Source organism: Leucoraja erinacea, unplaced genomic scaffold, assembly GCF_028641065.1.
Source record: "Leucoraja erinacea ecotype New England unplaced genomic scaffold, Leri_hhj_1 Leri_495S, whole genome shotgun sequence".
In the NCBI taxonomy this organism is placed as follows: Eukaryota; Metazoa; Chordata; class Chondrichthyes; order Rajiformes; family Rajidae; genus Leucoraja; species Leucoraja erinaceus.
The window spans coordinates 3,072-23,673 of NW_026576396.1; the positions used below are offsets into that span (position 1 = coordinate 3,072).

The 20,602-nt window shown below is 48.4% G+C and overlaps 1 protein-coding gene across 1 annotated transcript; it reads left to right on the top strand.

The window, feature by feature from the left end:
* Positions 1 to 1,682: 1,682 nt before the first annotated feature.
* Positions 1,683 to 19,385, top strand: zgc:64106 (uncharacterized protein LOC393348 homolog). Its single transcript, XM_055630674.1, has 7 exons — positions 1,683 to 1,692; positions 5,976 to 6,215; positions 6,606 to 6,695; positions 8,550 to 8,741; positions 16,919 to 17,028; positions 18,058 to 18,282; positions 18,340 to 19,385. Exons 1-6 carry the CDS (start codon positions 1,683 to 1,685, stop codon positions 18,259 to 18,261), a joined length of 846 nt encoding a protein of 281 aa, XP_055486649.1. The 3' UTR covers positions 18,262 to 18,282; positions 18,340 to 19,385.
* The last annotated feature ends 1,217 nt before the right edge of the window (positions 19,386 to 20,602 follow it).

Consider the following 20,602-nt stretch of genomic DNA (forward strand, 5'->3'; position numbering starts at 1 on the left):
TGGGCTCTCAGAAGATGCCATTTAAAGTCCTTATTTGACTCTATGAAAGACCCGATTGAAATGTGGAAACCTGCAATGGAATACCCAAGTCTTCAGCAACATGCACAAAAAATGCGTTCATGCTTTTTAATCACTTATTGCTGCAAATCTACATTCTAACCCAAATCGATACGCCCTTAAGGTCACGAATGAGGGATACCCATCTAGAAGATCAGTTGAAACCACGTACCTCCATGTTGCAACCAAACATTCAAATGCTTTCCCACAAAAAGCAGTCACAACAAAGTCATGAAAAGGTTATAACTTTAGAATTAACATTTTTTATTCATTTACTTGAAGTTAGTACATAGTAGTTAGATTTTTACAAAATAATGTACATTTTGAAGTATATCTAATTGAAGTTTCTTGGGTGCGGCCTTATTAGATTACAGCTAACTTAAGGCAGCATTCCAACATGATAAGGTTCCTCACCCCAGCCCATACCATCCAGCCTCCAATGGGGCGGCGGAAAGATCTGTTAGAGTTGTCAAAGAAGCTCTCAAGAAACAGGTTTTGCAGGGTAGTTCAAAGCTCAGCATGAAACATCGTTTGGCTAGTTTCTTGCTGAGTACAGAACCACACAACACACTACAGATCACTCACCTGCAGAAATGTTGATGAAGAATATGCCTAAGGCTAAGAATATGCCTAAGTCTAGTTCAACCCAATTTGGCTTTGAGAGTTATGTGTATGTGACAAATAAACTTGACTTGACTTGAACAAAAACAAGTAACTCAAAAATGCCATTTTGACTGCTAAAAAAGGAGCGGTACTTCAAGCCAGATAAGCTGGTTCGTGTTCTCAGTCCTCCCCACAAGTCCAGTTGAGACAAATGGGATGTTGGGAAAATAGTGGAAGTGTGTGGAACTTAAAGATACTTAGTTGAAATTGGTGATAGGATCAAAAGTGTTCATGTTGATCAAATGATTCCAGCCAAAGATGAACCAAAAACTGAGCATGAAGTCCTAATCCCTGAGTTTTTATCTGAAAGTAAGTTGGAAGAGACCACTTTGATTGAAACACAAAGTTCAGTCAGTACAGACAAAGAAACAGGTTCCTCTGGTAAAAAGTCAGGGTACTAAAACAGAGCCAAACAAACCTACAGTTGAGTCAACACCTAAACCTGTTACACCGGTTACAGTTAGACGATCAGGCAGGATCCATAAACCAGTAGTCAGATTAGGTTTATAAATTAAGTAATTCACCGTATAAGTAAAATGAAATGTGTAAATATGTAAAGTAAATATATTATGTTTATCATTTAAAATTTCATAAATACTGGTTTAAATCAAATATCACAACAAAATTGTAACTATGTACTTGGATTTATTACTTTAAAAAAGGAGAGCAGTGAAATGTATTAATGCATATTCATGTATATGTTAATGAGTTGGTGTTGTATATAAGTAGGTAATGTTGGTAAATAAATCTCTCTCGTGATCCAGGCAGCCTGTGTGTAACTTGTTATTCATTCTGCCATCCAGAATATAACATACACAACATTCACAGCTCTGCCCTTATCAACCTTTTCGTTATTTCTTCAAAAACTCAATCAGATTCATGAGACACGACCTCCCACATACAAAACCATGCTGACATAGACAGGTACATGGATAGGACATGTTTGGAGGGATATGGGCCAAATGGAGTCAGGTGGGACGGGTGAAGGGTAAATTGTTAGCCGGTGTGGGTAAATTGGCCGAAGGGCCTGTTTCCAAATCTGTACGATTCTATGACTATTCCTAATCAGTTCAGTTTCAGTTTAGTTTATTGTCACGTGTACCGAGGTACAGTGAAAAGCTTTTGTTATGTGCTATCCAGTCAGAGGAAAGGCAACGCATGATTACAATTGAGCCATGTACAGTGTATAGGTACATGCTAAGGGAATAACGTTTAGTGTGAAGTAAAGCCAGTAATGCCTGATGAAAGATAGTCCAAGGGTCACCAATGAGATAGATAGTAGTTCAGGATGGTTCTCTGGTTGTGGTAGGATGATTCAGTTGCCTGATAAAAGCTGGGAAGAAACTGTCCCCGAATCCTAAATGCATGTATATCTTATCCCTCAGAATACTCTCCAGTAACGTGCCGAGCACAGATGTTAGACTCACTGGTCTATAGTTCCTAGGCTTTATCTTGCAGCCCTTCTTAAACCGAGACACAACATTAGCCACCCTCCGTTCTTCTGGCACCTCACCCATGTCTAATGATGATTCATGTATCTCAGTCAAGCTCCTGTAATTTCCTCTCTAGCTTCCCAGTGTCCTCAGATATATCTGATAAGGCCTAGAAGATGTATTAACCTCAAACGCCTTAGGACATCCAGTTCCACCGACCGGTACTTTGTTGGTGCCCTTTATGTGGTGACACTTTGCATACCTTGTGTAAACAAAACAAAGAATCTCACTGTGACATGTCACATGTGAAAGTGAAGCATCTTTCATTCATTTGTAATATGGACGGTCCTCAAGACATCTCCTGATTTCCTTCTTAAGTTTGCTCCTCAGCTTCCTGAACTCATCCAAGGATACACATGATCTCAGCTGCCTATATCGGCCCCACGCCTCCTTTTTCCAGACCAGAGCCACAGTTTCTCTTGGCATCGTAAGGTCAGAAGAAATAGTAGTAGAATTAGGCCATTCAGCCCTTCAAGTCTACTCACGGCTGATCTATCTCTCCCTCCTAACCCCATTCTCCCACCTTCCCCCCCCCATAACCTCTATCACCTGTACTAATCAGGCCAGACTTCCTTACGCCCACCTGCCTTGGCCTTCACTCTTAACAGGGACATGCCTGCCCTGACCTCTTGTCATCCCAATTCAGCAAGTTCCTGTCTGATACCATCAAAGTTGGCCTTGCCCCAATTCAGGATTTGAATTTGTGGCCCGCCTTTATCCATAATTATTTTAATTATTTTAATGCCACGGGAACAGTGGTCGCTAGTCCAAACGGCCCACCTACAAACACTTCTACCCTTGTCCCTCCTAATTTCCTAAGAGAACCATTAGATTATGAATAAGAGTTTAGATCAGAAACGTCACCTGTTCCTTTTCTCCAGTTAGATAGAGCTCTAGGGGCTAGTGGAATCAAGGGATATGGGGAGAAGGCAGGCATGGGTTATAGATTGGGGACGATCAGCCATGATCACAATGAATGGCGGTGCTGGCTCAAAGGGCCGAATGGCCTCCTCCTGCACCTATTTTCCATGTTTCTATGTTTCTATGGTGTCTGACCCACTGAGTTACTCCAGCATTTTGTGTCTATCATTAATTATTAAACACTAGCTAAGTTTCCAAACTACATGGGGCATTGTTTTTGTCTTTGCACAATTATTGTTTATTTTGTACATACACTGCATTTTTGTCGTTTATTATGTTGTTTACAGAGTATTATGTTTACATGTCGGGAGAGGCAGCATCTCTGTCCCACTGTTACTCCAGCTTTTTGTGTCTATATTTGGTTTAAACTGGCATCTGAGTTCCATCCTACGCATGTTTACGTATCTGTTGTGCTGCTGCAAGTAAGAATGTCATTGTTCCGTATTGAGACATACGACAATAAAAGATTCTTGACTTTCTTCTGCTTTGCCCTCTCCCATGTGCGGCCACATACATATTTCCTGAGGAATCTTTCCTGAACACACTAACCCCTATGACAGTCCCGGTCTAAATTGGGAAAGTTCATGTTCATGTGATAGTAGTAGTATTAGGCCATTTGGCCCATCAAGTCTACTCCGTCATTCAATCATGGCTGATCCTTGGTGAGACCACACCTGGAGTATTGCGTGCAGTTTTGGTCTCCAAATCTGAGGAAGGACAGGGATGTCCTGGGATGTCAGGACTGTCTTATGAAGAAAGACTGGATAGACTTGGTTTATACTCTCTAGAGTTTAGGAGATTGAGAGGGGATCTTATAGAAACTTACAAAATTCTTAAGGGGTTGGACAGGCTAGATGCAGGAAGATTGTTTCCGATGTTGGGGAAGTCCAGGACAAGGGGTCACAGCTTAAGGGTAAGGGGGAAATACTTTAAAACCGAGATGAGGAGAACTTTTTTCACACAGAGAGTGGTGAATCTCTGGAACTCTCTGCCACAGAGGGTAGTTGAGGCCAGTTCATTGGCTATATTTAAGAGGGAGTTAGATGTGGCCCTTGTGGCCAAGGGGATCAGAGGGTATGGGGAAAAGGCAGGTACGGGATACTGAGTTGGATGATCAGCCATGATCATATTAAATGGCGGTGCAGGCTCGAAGGGCCGAATGGCCTACTCCTGCACCTAATTTCTATGTTTCTATGTTTCTATCTATCTCTCCCTCTCAGCCTCATCTCCTGCCTTCTCACCATAACCCGACACACAGACTCATCAAGAATCTATCTATCTCTGCCATAAAAATATGCATTGACTTGGACTCCACAGACTTCTGTGGCAATGAATTCCACAGTTTGGGTAGGATATAATGATAGATTTCAGGAAATGGTACACACACCCCAGTTTACATTGCCGGTGCTAAAGGAGAAATGGTTGAAAACTTAACATTCCTAGGAGTTAATATCGGCTACAACTTCTCCTGGACCACCCATCCTGAAGCAACGATCAGGAAAGCACACCAACGCCTCTACTTCCTTAGAAGGCTTAGGAAGTTCAGCAAGTCCCCTACAACTCTCACCAACTTCTACAGATGCACCATAGAAAACATTTTATCAGAATGCATCACAGTTTGGTTTGGGAACAGCTCCATCCAGGACCACAAGAAATTGCAACGAATTGTGGACTCCGCCCAGACCATCACACAAACCAACCTCCTTCCATTGACTCCATTTATACCTCACGCTGCCTCGGCAAGGCGAGCAGTATAACCAAGGACCATTCGCATCTTGGGAACTCCCTCTTGTCCCCTCTCCCATCGGGCAAAAGGTATAGAAGTGTGAAAATGCACATCTCCAGATTCAGGGACAGTTTCTTCCCAGCTCTTGTCAGGCAACTGATCCATCCCCTCACAAACTAGAATGTGGTCCTGATCTCCCATCTACCTCATTGGAGACCCTTGGACAGACTTTACTGGACTATATCTTGCAATAAATGTTATTCCCTTTATCCTGTATCTGTACGCTGTGACCAGCTTGATTATAATCATGTAGTCTTTTCATGGATAGCACACAAGAAAGCTTTTTACTGTACCTCTACACGTGACATTAATAAACTAAATTCATCAATTATTGTCACGTGTATCGAAGTCCATAACTCTCTGAAAGTGGCAGTACAAGTAGATATGGTAGACTGTTAAAAGCTGTACAAGTCGATCAGGGAGGCGGTGGGGATTGGGGTGGGGGTGGAGATTGGGGTGCTGGTGGGGATCGGGGTGGGGATTGGGGTGGAGATCGGGTGTGTGGGGGGGGGGGGGGGTTTCTCCCTGGGTACAAGGCTGGCGAGTTGGACGTTGGGACATTGTGGCTGCCCAGAGATTGTGGGGGTGAGTAGTGGCGTGAGTGGGGGTGAGTTAGGGGGTGGGGTCAAGGCTGGTACATTGACCTTGGTGACCAGGGGTGTTGTGTGTGCCCTGGGATCAGGGATCATGATTGGGGTGGGTATCGGGGTGGGGGTCGGGGTCAAGGCTGGTGCATTGACCTTTGGTGATTAAGGGCGTGGGTGTGCCCCAGTGATCAGGGTGGGTGTGTTCATTCCGGATCTAATACTCTCTCCCTAGTCTGGTTCAGTAAGCCACTGAGTCGAACATTGGAGTCCAAATCCTTCTTGATTTGTATCTAATATTCTCTCCCTAGTCTTTCAGACACCTGCCATTTCCCAAAGTACCCAAATCCCTGCATATTCACAGATGGAGGGGTGGGAGTCGGGGGTGGAGGTGGTGGTGGGGGGGAGGTTGGCGGGGTTTCAAGACTGGTGCGTTGATCTTTGGTGACCAGGGATGTTGTGTGTGCCCAGGGATTGGACTCCACATCGCCCAGGACCTTGCCCGCAGGAGGGCGCGGGTAATCCTGGCGTGCCGCAGCGAGGAGCGGGGAAGGAAAGCCGAGCGTGAGATCCGCCGCTGCACGGGGAATGGGCAGGTCCACTTCCGCCTGCTGGACACCAGCTCCATGCGGTCGGTGCGGGCATTCGCCCAGCGGGTCAGAGAGGAGGAGCAGAGGCTAGACATCCTGGTCAACAACGCAGCTGCCTCCGGTAACCGCACACCCCTCCCCGGCACACACTGCGGGCTGAGGGGCAGGACAGTGATTGAGGGAATGAAAGGGTGGGGAAGGTAATGAGGCAGAGGAGAGGGGTTTTGCGAGAGGGGGGAGGAGGAGAGATGGGGGAGGTTGGTGGGGCAAGGAAGTGATGGGGCGGGGGTGAGGAAGTGGGACAGGAATGGGTGGGAGAGCATGGGGCGAGTGCAGTGGGGGGATGCCTCGGGGGGGGGGGGGGGCGAGGGGAGAGGATGCCTAAGGTGGGGGGAACGTGATATCGGGGTGGGGGGGGGTGTGAGGGGGAGGGGATTCTTTCTTTGGGGGGTGGGGTGGCAGGGGATGGGATGCCGGGCGGGTCACTGACTCGGTGCCGTGTCACCACCAGGGCTACTGCCAGCGGTCACTGCTGAGGGTCTGGAGCTGACCATCGCCACCAACTACCTGGGCCCCTTCCTGCTGACCAACCTGCTGCTGGGCAAGTAACACTGACTGGATAGCACGCAACAAAAAGCATTTTGCTCTACCTTCCCCACTGTTTCCACTCTCTCTCCCCCTAAGCCATCCCCCTCCCTCCACTCTACTCTATCCCTCCCCCTATCCTTCCCTATCTCCTCCCTCCCCCATCTATCTATCTATCCCCCTATCTAACTCCCTATCCATCTCCCTCTCTTCCCTCCTCTCTCTCCTCTCCTCCCCCTCCTCCTCCCTTTGATCCTTCTCTCCCCCGCCCCCTTCCTCTCTACCCCACCCCTTCCCTCCCCTCTCCAACCCCTCACCCCCTAGATCCCCCTTCCACCACTCCCCTAGAGAATCCCTCCCCCCTCTTCCACTTCTCTCCCCCCTTTCCAACCCCTCTCCCTCCCCCTTTCCCTCTCTCTCCCCCCCCACCCATTCCCCTACCCCTCTTCCACCATTTCCCCCTGGTCCTCTTCCACCACTCCCCTCACCTCCTCTCCCCCTCCCCCATGCTGACCGTTCCCTCCCCCCCCCCATCCCCTCCCCAATCCCACACTCTTGGATCCCCACTCTTCCCTCCCTCTCTCCCCCCCCCACTCTCTCCCCCCCTCCATCCATGCTTTTCCCCCAGCCCCTCCTCCTTCCCTTCCCTACTCCCCCTCCTCCCTCTCTCCCCTTCCCCACCCCCTCTCTAACTCTCTCCCCCACCCCTCTCCAACTACCTCTTCATCTCCCTCTCCTCACCCCTCTCCTCACCCTCCTGCCCCCCACACCCCCATCCCTCGCACCCCCACCCCCCTTCACTGTCTCCCCTCACCCCCCCCCCCCCCCTACCCCTCTCCCCTCTTCCACCACTCCCTCTACCCCTCCCCTTCCCTCCCCCAATCTCTCCACTTATCTCCCCTCCCCCCCCCACCCAACCCCTACCCAACCCCTCTCTCTCCCCCCCCCCCCTTCCCTCTCTCCTCCACAATTCCACCCCTCTCTCTCTCTCCTCCCTCCCTCCACTCTTCCCCCTCACCCCCCCCCCTACCCTTCTCCACCTCCCTCCACACTCTTCCCCCTTCCTCCCTGCCTCTTCCACCACTCCTACCCCTCTTCCGCAATCTTACCCTCCCCTCTCCCTCACCACTATTCCCCCTCTCTCCCCCTACCCCTCCTCCCCCGCCCCCTACCACTCTTCCCCTCCCTCCACACTCTTCCCCCTCTCTCCCCCTTCCCCTCCCTCCTCCCTCGCTCCCCTACCTCCACCCTCCACCCCCTCTCCCCCTCCCCACTCCACTCTCATCCCCTCCCCTCCCCCCCCTCTCTCTCCTCCACCCCTCCATCCTCCCTCCCACCCCCTCTCCCTCCTCCCCTCCACCCCCTCTCCTCACCCCCCTCTCTCCCCTCAACCCCCTTTCCCCTCTCTCTTGCACCACTCCCCACTACCCCTCTCCCACCCTCCCCTCTCCCCCCCCCTTCCTGCCCTCCCCACTCTCCCCCACTTCCCACTCTCCTCCCCCTTCCCATCCCCCTCTCACTCCCCTACCCCTCTGTTCTCAAGTCAAGTCAAGTTTATTTGTCACATACACATACGAGATGTGCAGTGAAATGAAAGTGGCAATGCTCGCGGACTTTTGTGCAAAAGACAAACAACAAAACAACCAAACAAATTATAAACACAATCATAACACACATATTCTTTTACATAATAAATAATGGAAGGAAAAACCTCCCTCCCAAATCTCTCCCATTTCCCCCTCCCCTCTCCCTTCCCTCCCCTCTTCTCACCCTCCCCTCCCCCCCCCCCCGCAAACGTGCGTTGGGGAAACAGACCCAACGGGTCTGTACTTGGTCTAGTGAATAATAAATCTCACCCTCTGGTGGGCAGACCTGGTGAAGAAGTCTCCGGCAGCTCGGATCATCAACGTGTCCTCCATGAACCACCGGCGAGGGGAGGTGAATCTGCGGCAGATGCGGGGCGAGGACATGGGCACTGCCCGCAACGACCAGCTCTACAACAACACCAAGCTGATGAACGTGCTCTTCACCCACAAGCTGGCCACCCCGCTCCAACACCCCGGTACATCCAGGGATGGGGCATGGAGTGGGGGCCGGGTCATGGGGGTCGGGGTGGGGCAGGGTCATGGGGCACAAGGGGCGGCGGGCAGGATCACGGGGCAGGTGTTGGGGGGCACAGCCACAGGGTTAGCGGGCAGGGGGTGGGAAGCAGGGTCACGGGGCAGGGGGCACAAGGTGTGGGGGTTAGGGGGCAGGGGTCAGGGGGCACAAGGGGCAGGAGCTATAGGATACAAGGGGCAGGGTCAGGATGGGGTTGGTTGCAGTCCATAGATTTCAGTCGGGGAATGTCCCCATGGTGGACATCCAGATCAAGATGCACAGGATGAACGGTGACTTGTTCACATGGATTCAGAACTGCCTTACTGCTAGAAGACAGAGGGTTGTGGTGGAAGAACAATATTCAGGCTGGAGGTCTGAAGGTCTGTGGCCAGTGGAGTCACTCAGGGATCTACAGTGGGACCTTCACTGTTTGCAGTACATATGGATTATGAAAGATAGACTGGCAGGGAACATAAAAACTGACTGCAAAAGTTTTTATAGATATGTGAAAAGAAAGAGATTAGTTAAAACAAATGTAGGTCCCTTGCAGTCAGAAACAGGTGAGTTGATCATGGGGAACCAGGATATGGCGGACCAATTGAATAACTACTTTGGTTCCGTCTTCACTAAGGAAGACATAAATAATCTGCCGGAAATAGCAGGGGCCCGCGGGTCAAAGGAGTTGGAGGAATTGAATGAAATCCAGGTTAGTCGGGAAGTGGTGTTGGGTAAATTGAATGGATTAAAGGCCGATAAATCCCCAGGGCCAGATAGGCTGCATCCCAGAGTACTTAAGGAAGTAGCTCCAGAAATAGTGGATGCATTAGTAATAATCTTTCAAAAACTCTTTAGATTCTAGAGTAGTTCCAGAGGATTGGCGGGTAGCAAACGTAACCCCACTTTTTAAGAAGGGAGGGAGAGAGAAAACGGGGAATTACAGACCAGTTAGTCTAACATCGGTAGTGGGGAAACTGCTAGAGTCAGTTATTAAAGATGGGATAGCAGCACATTTGGAAAGTGGTGAAATCATTGGACAAAGTCAGCATGGATTTACGAAAGGTAAATTATGTCTTACGAATCTTATAGAATTTTTCGAGGATGTAACTAGTAGCGTGGATAGGGGAGAACCAGTGGATGTGGTGTATCTGGACATCCAGAAGGCTTTCGACAAGGTCCCACATAAGAGATTAGTATACAAACTTAAAGCACACGGCATTGGGGGTTCAGTATTGATGTGGATAGAGAACTGGCTGGCAAACAGGAAGCAAAGAGTAGGAGTAAATGGGTCCTTTTCACAATGGCAGGCAGTGACTAGTTGGGTACCGCAAGGCTCAGTACTGGGACCCCAGCTATTTACAATATATATTAATGATCTGGATGAGGGAATTGAAGGCAATATCTCCAAGTTTGCGGATGACACTAAGCTGGGGGGCAGTGTTAGGTGTGAGGAGGATGCTAGGAGACTGCAAGGTGACTTGGATAGGCTGGGTGAGTGGGCAAATGTTTGGCAGATGCAGTATAATGTGGATAAATGTGAGGTTATCCATTTTGGTGGCAAAAAAAACGGGGGAAAGCAGACTATTATCTAAATGGTGGCCGATTGGGAAAGGGGGAGATGCAGCGAGACCTGGGTGTCATGGTACACCAGTCATTGAAGGTAGGCATGCAGGTGCAGCAGGCAGGCAGAAGGCGAGTGGTATGTTAGCATTCATAGCAAAAGGATTTGAGTATAGGAGCAGGGAGGTTCTACTGCAGTTGTACAGGGTCTTGGTGAGACCACACCTGGAGTATTGCGTGCAGTTTTGGTCTCCAAATCTGAGGAAGGACATTATTGCCATAGAGGGAGTGCAGAGAAGGTTCTCCAGACTGATTCCTGGGATGTCAGGACTGTCTTATGAAGAAAGAGTGGATAGACTTGGTTTATACTCTCTAGAATTTAGGAGATTGAGAGGGGATCTTATAGAAACTTACAAAATTCTTAAGGGGTTGGACAAGGCTAGATGCAGGAAGATTGTTCCCGATGTTGGGGAAGTCCAGGACAAGGGGTCACAGCTTAAGGATAAGGGGGAAATCCTTTAAAAACCGAGAGGAGGAGAACTTTTTTCACACAGAGAGTGGTGAATCTCTGGAACTCTCTGCCACAGAGGGTAGTTGAGGCCAGTTCATTGGCTATATTTAAGAGGGAGTTAGATGTGGCCCTTGTGGCCAAGGGGATCAGAGGGTATGGAGAGAAGGCAGGTACGGGATACTGAGTTGGATGATCAGCCATGATCATATTGAATGGCGGTGCAGGCTCGAAGGGCCGAATGGCCTAATCCTGCACCTAATTTCTATGTTTCTATGTTTCTATATAAATAACTTGGATGTATATGTCGATGGGTTGATTGGCAAGTTTGCAGATGTCACCAAGATTGCTGGGCTCGCAGATCTTGGTGTTATCTGCAAATTTACGAATCAACCCGAATACATTTGCAATCAACTTATTTATATATGACAAACAGCAAAGGTCCCCGCACAGTGCAAAGTACAATGTACAAAGCCACGCTGACTGCCTGTAGTTAACCCATTCTCTTCCAAATGGGAGTAAATCCCATCCTGCAGAATGCTCTCCAACAGCTTCCCAACCACTGATGTGAGGCTATAATCCTTGGGATTCTCTCTCCTTCCCTAAATAACTGAATAACATTGGCCAGTCTCTAATCCTCCAGGATCTTGCCTGTAGCTCGAGATGACACAAAGAAACAGAAAATAGGTGCAGGATAGGTGCAGGAGTAGGCCATTCAGCCCTCCGAGCCATGGCTGATCATTCAGTACTCTGTCCCAGCTTTTTCCTATATCCCATGATTCCTTTAGCCCTGAGAGCTAAATCAAACTCTCTCTTGAAAACATCCAGTGAATTGGCCTCCACTGCCTTTTGAGGCAGAGAATTCCACAAATTCACAACTCTCTGGGTGAAGACGTTTTTCCTCATCTCAGTCCTAAATGGCGTACCCCTTATTCTTAAACTGTGACCCCTGGTTCTAGACTCCCACAACATCGGGACATTTTTTCCTGCATCTAGCCTGTCCAATCCTTTAAGAATTTTACATGTTTCTATAAGAATCCCTCTCATCCTTCTAAATTCCACTGAATTCAAGCTCAGTCGACCCATTCATTCATCATATGTCAGTCCCACCATCGCGGGAATTAACTTGGTGAACCTACGCTGCACTTCCACAATAGCAATAATGTCGTTCCTCAAATTAGGAGACCAAAATTGCACACAATACTCCAGGTACGATTTCACATGTGCCCTGTACAACTGCAGTAGGACCTCCTTGCCCCTAAACTCAAATCCTCCACTATAAAAGCCAACATGCCAATTAGCTTTCTTCACTGCCTGCTGTACCTGCATGCTTACTTTCAGTGACTGATGTATAAGGACCCCCAGTTCTTGTTGTACCTCCCCTTTTCCTAAACTGACACCATTCAGATAATAATCTGATTTCTTGTTCTTGCCACCAAAGAGCATAACCTCACATTTATCCGCATTATACTGCATCTGCCATGCATCTGCCCACTCACTCAACCTGTCCAAGTCACCCTGCAGCCTCATGGCATCTTAATCGCAGCTCACACTGCCACCCAGCTTTGTGTCACCCACAAACTTGGAGATGTCCCTCGTCTAAATCGTTAATATATATTGTAAATAACTGGGGTCCCAGCACTGAGCCGTGCGGCACCCCACTAGTCACTGCCTGCCTTTCTGAAAAGGACCTGTTAATTCCTACTCTTTGCTTTCTGTCTGCCAACCAGTTCTCTATCCATATCAATACACTACCCCAAATACTATGTGCTCTAATTTTGCCCACTAATCTCTTTGGGACCTTGTCAAAGGCTTTTTGAAAGTCCAGATACACCACATCCACTGACTCTCCCTTATCCATTCTACTTGTTACATCCTCAACAAAATCCAGAATATTAGTCGAGCATGATTTCCCCTTCATAAATCCATCCTGTCACTGCTTTCCAAATGCGCTGCTATAACATCTTTGATAATCGACTCAAGCACCTTCCCCACTACCAATTGCCTCCCTCAATAAACTGGGATAGATCCCATCAGGTCCTGTGTATTTATCCACCTTAATGCTCTTCAAGAGCCGCAACACGTCCTCCTCCTCGATTACGCCTTACATATTAGCATTCATATAACATATAATAACAATTACAGCACGGAAACAGGCCATCTTGACCCTTCTAGTCCGTGCCGAACACGTATTCTCCCCCCTAGTCCCATACACCTGCGTTCAGACCATAACCCTCCATTCCTTTCCCGTCCATATAGCTATCCAATTTATTTTTAAATGATAAAAACGAACCTGCCTCCACCACCTTCACTGGAAGCTCATTCCACACAGCCACCACTCTCTGAGTAAAGAAGTCCCCCCTCATGTTACCCCTAAACTTCTTAATTCTCAAGTCATGCCCCTTGTTTGAATCTTCCCTACTCTCAGTGGGAAAAGCTTATCCATGTCAACTCTGTCTATCCCTCTCATCATTTTAAAGACCTCTATCAAGTCCCCCCTTAACCTTCTGCGCTCCAAAGAATAAAGCCCTAACTTGTTCAACCTTTCTCTGTAACTTAGTTGCTGAAACCCAGGCAACATTCTAGTAAATCTCCTCTGTACTCTCTCTATTTTGTTGACATCCTTTCTATAATTAGGCGACCAAAATTGTACCCCATACTCCAGAATTGGCCTCACCAATGCCTTGTACAATTTTAACTTACATCCCAACTTCTATACTCAATGCTCTGATTTATAAAGGCCAGCACACCAAAAGCTTTCTTTACCACCATATCTACATGAGATTCCACTTTCAGGGAACTGTGCACAGTTATTCCCAGATCCCTCTGTTCACCTGCATTCTTCAATTCCCTACCATTTACCATGTACGTCCTATTTTGATTTGTCCTGCCAAGATGTAGCACCTCACACTTATCAGCATTAAACTCCATCTGCCATCTTTCAGTCCACTCTTCCAACTGGCATAAATCTCTCTGTAGACTTTGAAAATCTACTTCATTATCCACAACCCCTCCTATCTTAGTATCATCTGCATACTTACTAATCCAATTTACCACACCATCATCCAGATCATTGATGTACATGACAAACAACAGTGGACCCAACACAGATCCCTGTGGCACCCCACTAGTCATTGGCCTCCAACCTGACAAACAACCATCCACCATTACTCTCTGGCATCTCCCATTCAGCCACTGTTGAATCCATCTTGCTACTCCACCATTAATACCCAACCATTGAACCTTCTTAACCAACCTTCCGTGAGGAACCTTGTCAAAGGCCTTACTGAAGTCCATATATACAACATCCACTGCTTTACCCTCATCAATTTCCCGAGTAACCTATTCAAAAAATTCAAGAAGATTAGTCAAACATGACCTTCCAGCCACAAATCCATGTTGACTGTTCCTAATCAGACCCTGTTTATCCAGAGGCTTATACATATTATCTCTAAGTATCCTTTCCATTAATTTGCCCACCACTGACGTCAAACTAACAGGTCTATAATTGCTAGTTTTACTCTTAGACCCCTTTTTAAACAATGGAACAAAATGCGCAGTACGCCAATCCTCCGGCACTATTCCCGTTTCTAATAACATTTGAAATATTTCTGTCATAGCCCCTGCTATTTCTACACTAACTTCCCTCAATGTCCTAGGGAATATCCTGTCCGGACCTGGAGACTTATCCACTTTTTGATTTCTCAAAAGTGTCAGTACTTCCTCTTCTTTGAATCTCATAGTTTCCATAGCTACTCTACTTGCTTCCCTTACCTCACATAATTCAATATCCTTCTCCTTGGTGAATACCGAAGAAAAGAAATTGTTCAATATCTCCCCCATCTCTTTTGGCTCTGCAGATAGCTGTCCACTCTGACTCTCTAATGGACCAACTTTATCCCTCGTTATCCTTTTGCTATTAGGCGGTAGGCGGCGCGGCTCTGGCCAGCAGCGGCCTCTGCAGTCTGTCCGCGTTTTTATTATTTTCTGTCTGTGTTTTAATGTAGTTTTTGTTATTTTTTTGTTGGGGTGTGTGTGTGGGGGGGTGGGGGGGGGGGGGAAACTTTTTAAATCTCTCCCTGCACTGGAGACCCGACCTTTTTCTCGTCGGGTTCCGTTGTCGTTGAGGCCGCAACGAGGAGCGGCCTCCAACAGGAAGAAGCCGGGGACTCTGGTGCTACTCACCGTTGCCGTCGCGGAGCTGGCCGAGACCGGAGCGGTTGGAGCGGTGGAGGAACGCTGCTGCTGCTGCTGCTGCTGCTGCCGATGCCGCTGCTGAGTCGGAGGCTGCTGCTGCGGGTCTGCGGACAGCGGCGCCGGGAGCCCGCGGATCCCTGGAGAGAGACCGCTTTTCGGGGCTCCTGCAACGGAGAATTCTCCCGCCCGTGTTGCGGGGTCGAAGAGCTCCTGGAGCGGGGCCTCACTACACCGCCCCGCGCGGCTGGAATGGCCGCGGGTACTTGCGAGCGCACACCGGGGGCTCCAACACCAAGACCCGGTGTGCGACCTCGCACCACCCGGCGTGGCTTCAATGGCCGCGGGACAATCGCCATCGCCAGCCGGGGGCTTTGACTTTGACTCTGACATCGGGGGGGGGGAGAGTGCAGTGGAGAGATAAGTTTTTTTTGGCCTTCCATCACAGCAATGTGATGGATGTTTATGTAAAATTGTAATTATGTTGTGTCTGGGTCTATTTGTGTGTAATGTATGGCTGCAGAAACGGCATTTCGTTTGGACCTCTAGGGGTCCAAATGACAATTAAATTGACTCTTGAATATAGCTGTAGAAACAATTCCCCACAATGAGCTCACTGTGCTCCATGTCCTTCTTCTTGGTGAAAACTGATGCAAAGTACTCGTTTTGTACTTGCCCACATAACAGATGCGAACTTGCCCACATAACAGATGCGAAGTACTCATTTTGTACTTGCCCACATAACAGATGCGAAGTACTTGTTTTGTACTTGCCCTCATAACAGATGCAAAGTACTCGTTTTGTAGCTTGCCCACATAACAGATGCAAAGTACTCGTTTCGAACCTCGCCTACATCCCCAGACCAAGCAGAGTCCCTCCTTTAACCTTGTGTGGTCCTACCTTCTCCCAGGTTAACATGTTTTTAATGTATGTATAAACTATAAATTTAAACTATAGATTTTCTTTACTCCGCCTCACCAAAGCCAAAGCTTTTTGCCCTTCCAATCGCCCGCAAGTTCTTTCCTCCTTTCTTTATATTCCTGGAAGGCCCTGGCTGATTCCAACCTCTTAAAACTTGCTTGGACTTTTTGACCAAATTTCCAACCTCTTTGGTCATCAACAGTTCCCTTACGTTGCTATCCTTGGTCAGCTGGTCTTTAAACAACTCCCACATGTCCGGGAAAAGCACAAAGTGCTGGAGTAACTCAGCGAGTCAGGCAGCATCTCTGGAGAACATGGGTACGTGACTTTTCAGGTCAGGAATCTTGTTCATACTGATCTCTCTTCAGTCTGAAGGGTCAGAACCCGAAATGTCATCTATCCATATTCTCCAGAAATGCTGCCTGACCTTTTCAGTTGCTCCAGCAATCTGTGAAACGTCACCTATCCATGTTCTCCACAGATGCTGCCTGACCCACTGAGTTACTCCTGCACTCTGTGAAACATCAACTATCCATGTTCTCCACAGATGCTGCCTGATCCGATTACTTCAGCACGTTGTGTCTTTTTTCTGTAAAAGAGCATCTGCAGTTCCGTGTTTCTCCCACATATTAGATGTGGATTTATCCAGCAACTGCTCCTAATGTACTCCCCCTGGCTCTTGATTCCTCTACTGTGGGTACAAGACTATCTACTCAACCTATCTATGATTTTTGATTTTTCTCGCATGATTTTATACACCTCTATAAGACCACCCCTCATCCTCCTGCGCTCCAAGGTATAGAATCCTAGTTAGTACTAGGACTTGGAGAGGTGAACCTGCAGGTGGTGGCGCGTCCCTGGGGGGGGGGGGGGGGGGGGGGGGGGGGGGGGGGGGGGGGGGGGTTGTGAGCCAGCGGTGTGTTGTGTACTCCTCCACATTCTGTGCTGGTCTCCTCCAGGTGTGACGGTGAATGCGGTTCACCCCGGGGTGGTGGTGACAGAGATCATGAGGAACTACGGACTGCTTCTGAGGATCATCTTCAACCTGATTGGGTTCTCCTTCTTCAAGGTGAGAGGCCGCCAGACTCTCCCACTGAGGGGCTCTGGGGTCAACAGCGAGTCACAGCTCCGTACAGCATGGAAACAGGCCCTTCAGCTCACCCTGCCCGTGCCCACCAGGTTGACAATCTGGGCCAGTCCCATTTGCCTGCATTTGGTCCATATCCCTGTAAACCCTTCCCATCCAAATATCTGTAAAAATTCGTCATTGTATCCACTTCTACAGCTCACTCATAGAACAGCAACAGGCCGTTCAGCCCAAATGACTGTGCTAAACACAATGCCCAGACCATCTCTTATCAACTGCACGTGATCCATATCCATCCATTCCCTCCATATCCACGTGTCAATCCAAAAGCCTCTTAAACACCACTACTGTATCTGCCTCCCCTACCACCCCTGGCAGCGCATTCCCGGCACCCACCAGCCTCTGTGTAAGGGAACTCCATAGCTGCACTCCTAGATCCCACTGCTCCACAACACTCCCCCAGAGCTTGATCATTCACTTTGTAGGTCCCGCCCATGTTAGACTTCCCAAAAGTCCCACACGGTCTCATGTGTTCTGCTAGGTAAGAGGGGTGACGTGGTGGTGGGGAGAGGGGGTGTTTGAGTGGGGAGGGGTGTGTGTGTGTGTGTGGGGAGGGTGTGTGTGTGTGGGGAGGGGGTGTGCGTGTGGTGAGAGGGGGTGTGTGGAGGAGAAGGGGTGATGTTGTGGTGGGGAGAGGAGGTTGTGTGTGTGGGGAGGTGTGTGGGGAGGGGGTGTGTGTGGGAAGGGGGTGTGTGCATGGGGAGAAGGTGTGTTTGGTGAGAGGGTGTGTGTGTGTGTGGGGAAGGGGTGTTTGGGGAGGGGGTGTGTGTGGGGAGAGTGTGTTTGTGCGGCGTGTTTGCGGAGGAGGTGTGTGTGGGGGTGTGCATGGGAAAGGGTGTGTGGGTGTGTGTATGGGGAGGGTGTGTGTGTGGGAGGGGGGTGTGTGTGTCTGGGGGTGTGTGCGGGAAGTGGGTGTGTGGGGAGAGGGGTAACGCTGTCTGTGTTTTACAGTCAGCGGAGGAGGGAGCAGTCAGTCCCATCTACTGCTCCGTGTCACAGGAGATGGAGGGAGTGAGCGGCAAGTACATCGACAGTGACTGCTCCCTCTGCCTGCCCTCCCCCTCGGCCCAGGACCTCCGCCTGGCCACCAAACTCTGGGATGTCAGCAGCTCCCTCACTGGCCTGGAGATGAAGGGGCGCGGGGAGACGGAATAATGGGAGATTGAGGGGCGCAGGGTGATGGGGGACATGGGCCCGGGCTGATGGGGGACATGGGAGATTGAGGGGCGCAAGGTGACGGAACTACTACACAAATAAATATATATCAATCAATAATATAATAAATGAACATGCTAATGGTTGGTGACCACAACAGTGCAGTCTCGAGGTCCGTAGTGCTCAACCTGTTGACACAATCTATTGACGATCACAGTTGCTGAGGTCAGTGTTGTGCCGTGTACAAGAGCAGGGCTCTCGCTTAACTTTTTTCCCTGTTGCCAGCCGGGCAACCTTGGCAGCTTTTTAGGTTGCCAAATGACATTTTAGGTGGTCATTTAAGATGGCTTGCATGACGCGTGCTCGGATGAAGTGCGCAGTTACGTAGGAATTATGCATTCACATTATTTCTGCTTCAAATAAAGTCACAAACTAACATATTCACCAATCAAGACATGATATATACAATGACATGCAGCAAAATTATATTACGGTATCTCAACTCTTTTTACACATTGCAATTAATGCAATTTTTATTATTTCTTTCCACTTCCAAACAAAAATGTGGTTGGATTATTCAGCGTATGATCAACTTGTGTCAATAAATCCTGGACCTTGATAACATATATGCTTAACCATGCACACTACAAGCCTGTTTTCTGTGAAGGACTGAACATTATCATGACATGGCCATAGCATGGGTCGTTATTGCTATTGGTACAGAAACACTCTCGCTTCCCACATAATTTATCCACAACAAAATATACAGGTTGCAAGGAATTTTCTAAAGGCATTTTATGATTATAGCTGACAAAACTGACTATACCCATCTGACATTACACTAACTAACAAGAGATGGCCAAAGAACATAAATGCAGCAAATATTTGGTAATATATTTAAAGATGTCAAGATGCCACATTACCAGACATTCAGATTAGATGTATGTGGCAATGAAGATACCCAGTTTGTAAGCACCATTTTAAAAAAAAATTGTTGAAAAGCGCTTTTTCCATCAGTCCCACTTCAGAATTAACGTTAAAATTTCAACTGAAATATCCCGACCAAATTTGTGATGTATATGACTGACTGTAGAAGTAAAACCTGGATAAATCCAAGGTATAGTTGTGAATGTTGCTCATTAAATAACTACAGTACTGATACTCCACATTAACAGCATTGATTTGCCATTTAAATGAATTCTGTAATAACGTGTCAGTGACAATCGAACACTGCGGTTTTAATGTTTCACGTGTTCACAATTTAATGAATCCATCTTTATGGATTAAAACAAATAATAACATTGGAAATTAAAACATATTTGATAGCATTCCATTATCAAACATAGTCAATGTTAGCTCTGAAGACATTTCCAGCACAATATGGTGGGGGGGTGTATGAATCGGTGTGGATTGGATGGATTGAGGCAGGGGAATTAGTGAGTGTTGGTTGGAGTAGGTAAAATTATGAGGGGAGAGCGCAGGGGGATGTCAGAGGGGTTGAATGGGGGGGGGGGGGGGGGGATCAGTGCAGGATGGATGGGAGGAGCAGTGCAGGATGAAGGGGTGAGCAGTGCAGGATGGATGAGAAGGGGGTCAGTACAGGATGACTCGGGGGACATGTGTAGGATGGATGGAGGGTGGCAGGAGAATCAATGCGAGGTGACTAGGGAGATCCGTGCAGGATAAATAGATGGGGGGGGGGGGGGGGGCTCTCGGGTGGGGACGGGGATGGTCCAGTGGCGGTTCGGCAGCGATTGCAGCGCCAGAGACCGCGATCGGTCCTGGCTGCGATGCAGGTCTGCCGAGAGTGTTTTGGTTCGTCTCCCTCCTCCAATCACCCCCCCCCACCACCACCACCACCACCACCACCACCACCACCACTCTACTTCCGCCTCTGACCGACACCTCCCTCCTCCAAGGGTCTGTTTTGAAAGCACCGTTGTCGGAGTGGCAGCAGCGGCCGCTAACACGCCGGGCGGGGTGGGGTGCGGGAGGAGAAGATGGATCCGTCGCCTGAAGAGCCTGATGGTTATTGGGAAGAAGCTGTTCTTGAACCTGAAACTCACGGTTCTCAGGCTCCTGAAGGTAGCAGCGAGATGAGAGAGTGGCCAGGGTGTGTGGGTCTTTGATGATGCTGGCTGCCTTTTTTACCCGTATCTCTCTAAACCAAGCGCAGGTCTACACTCCGGTAATTATAGTAATTGAAACTATAGATAACAGTTTATTGTAGTTACCAATTTCTACCATTAATAAACCAATACTAATACTAATACCAATTATTGTTGTCTTTATCTGTGTTCTAATTCACATTAGAAGGGTGACACATTGGCACAGCTGGTAG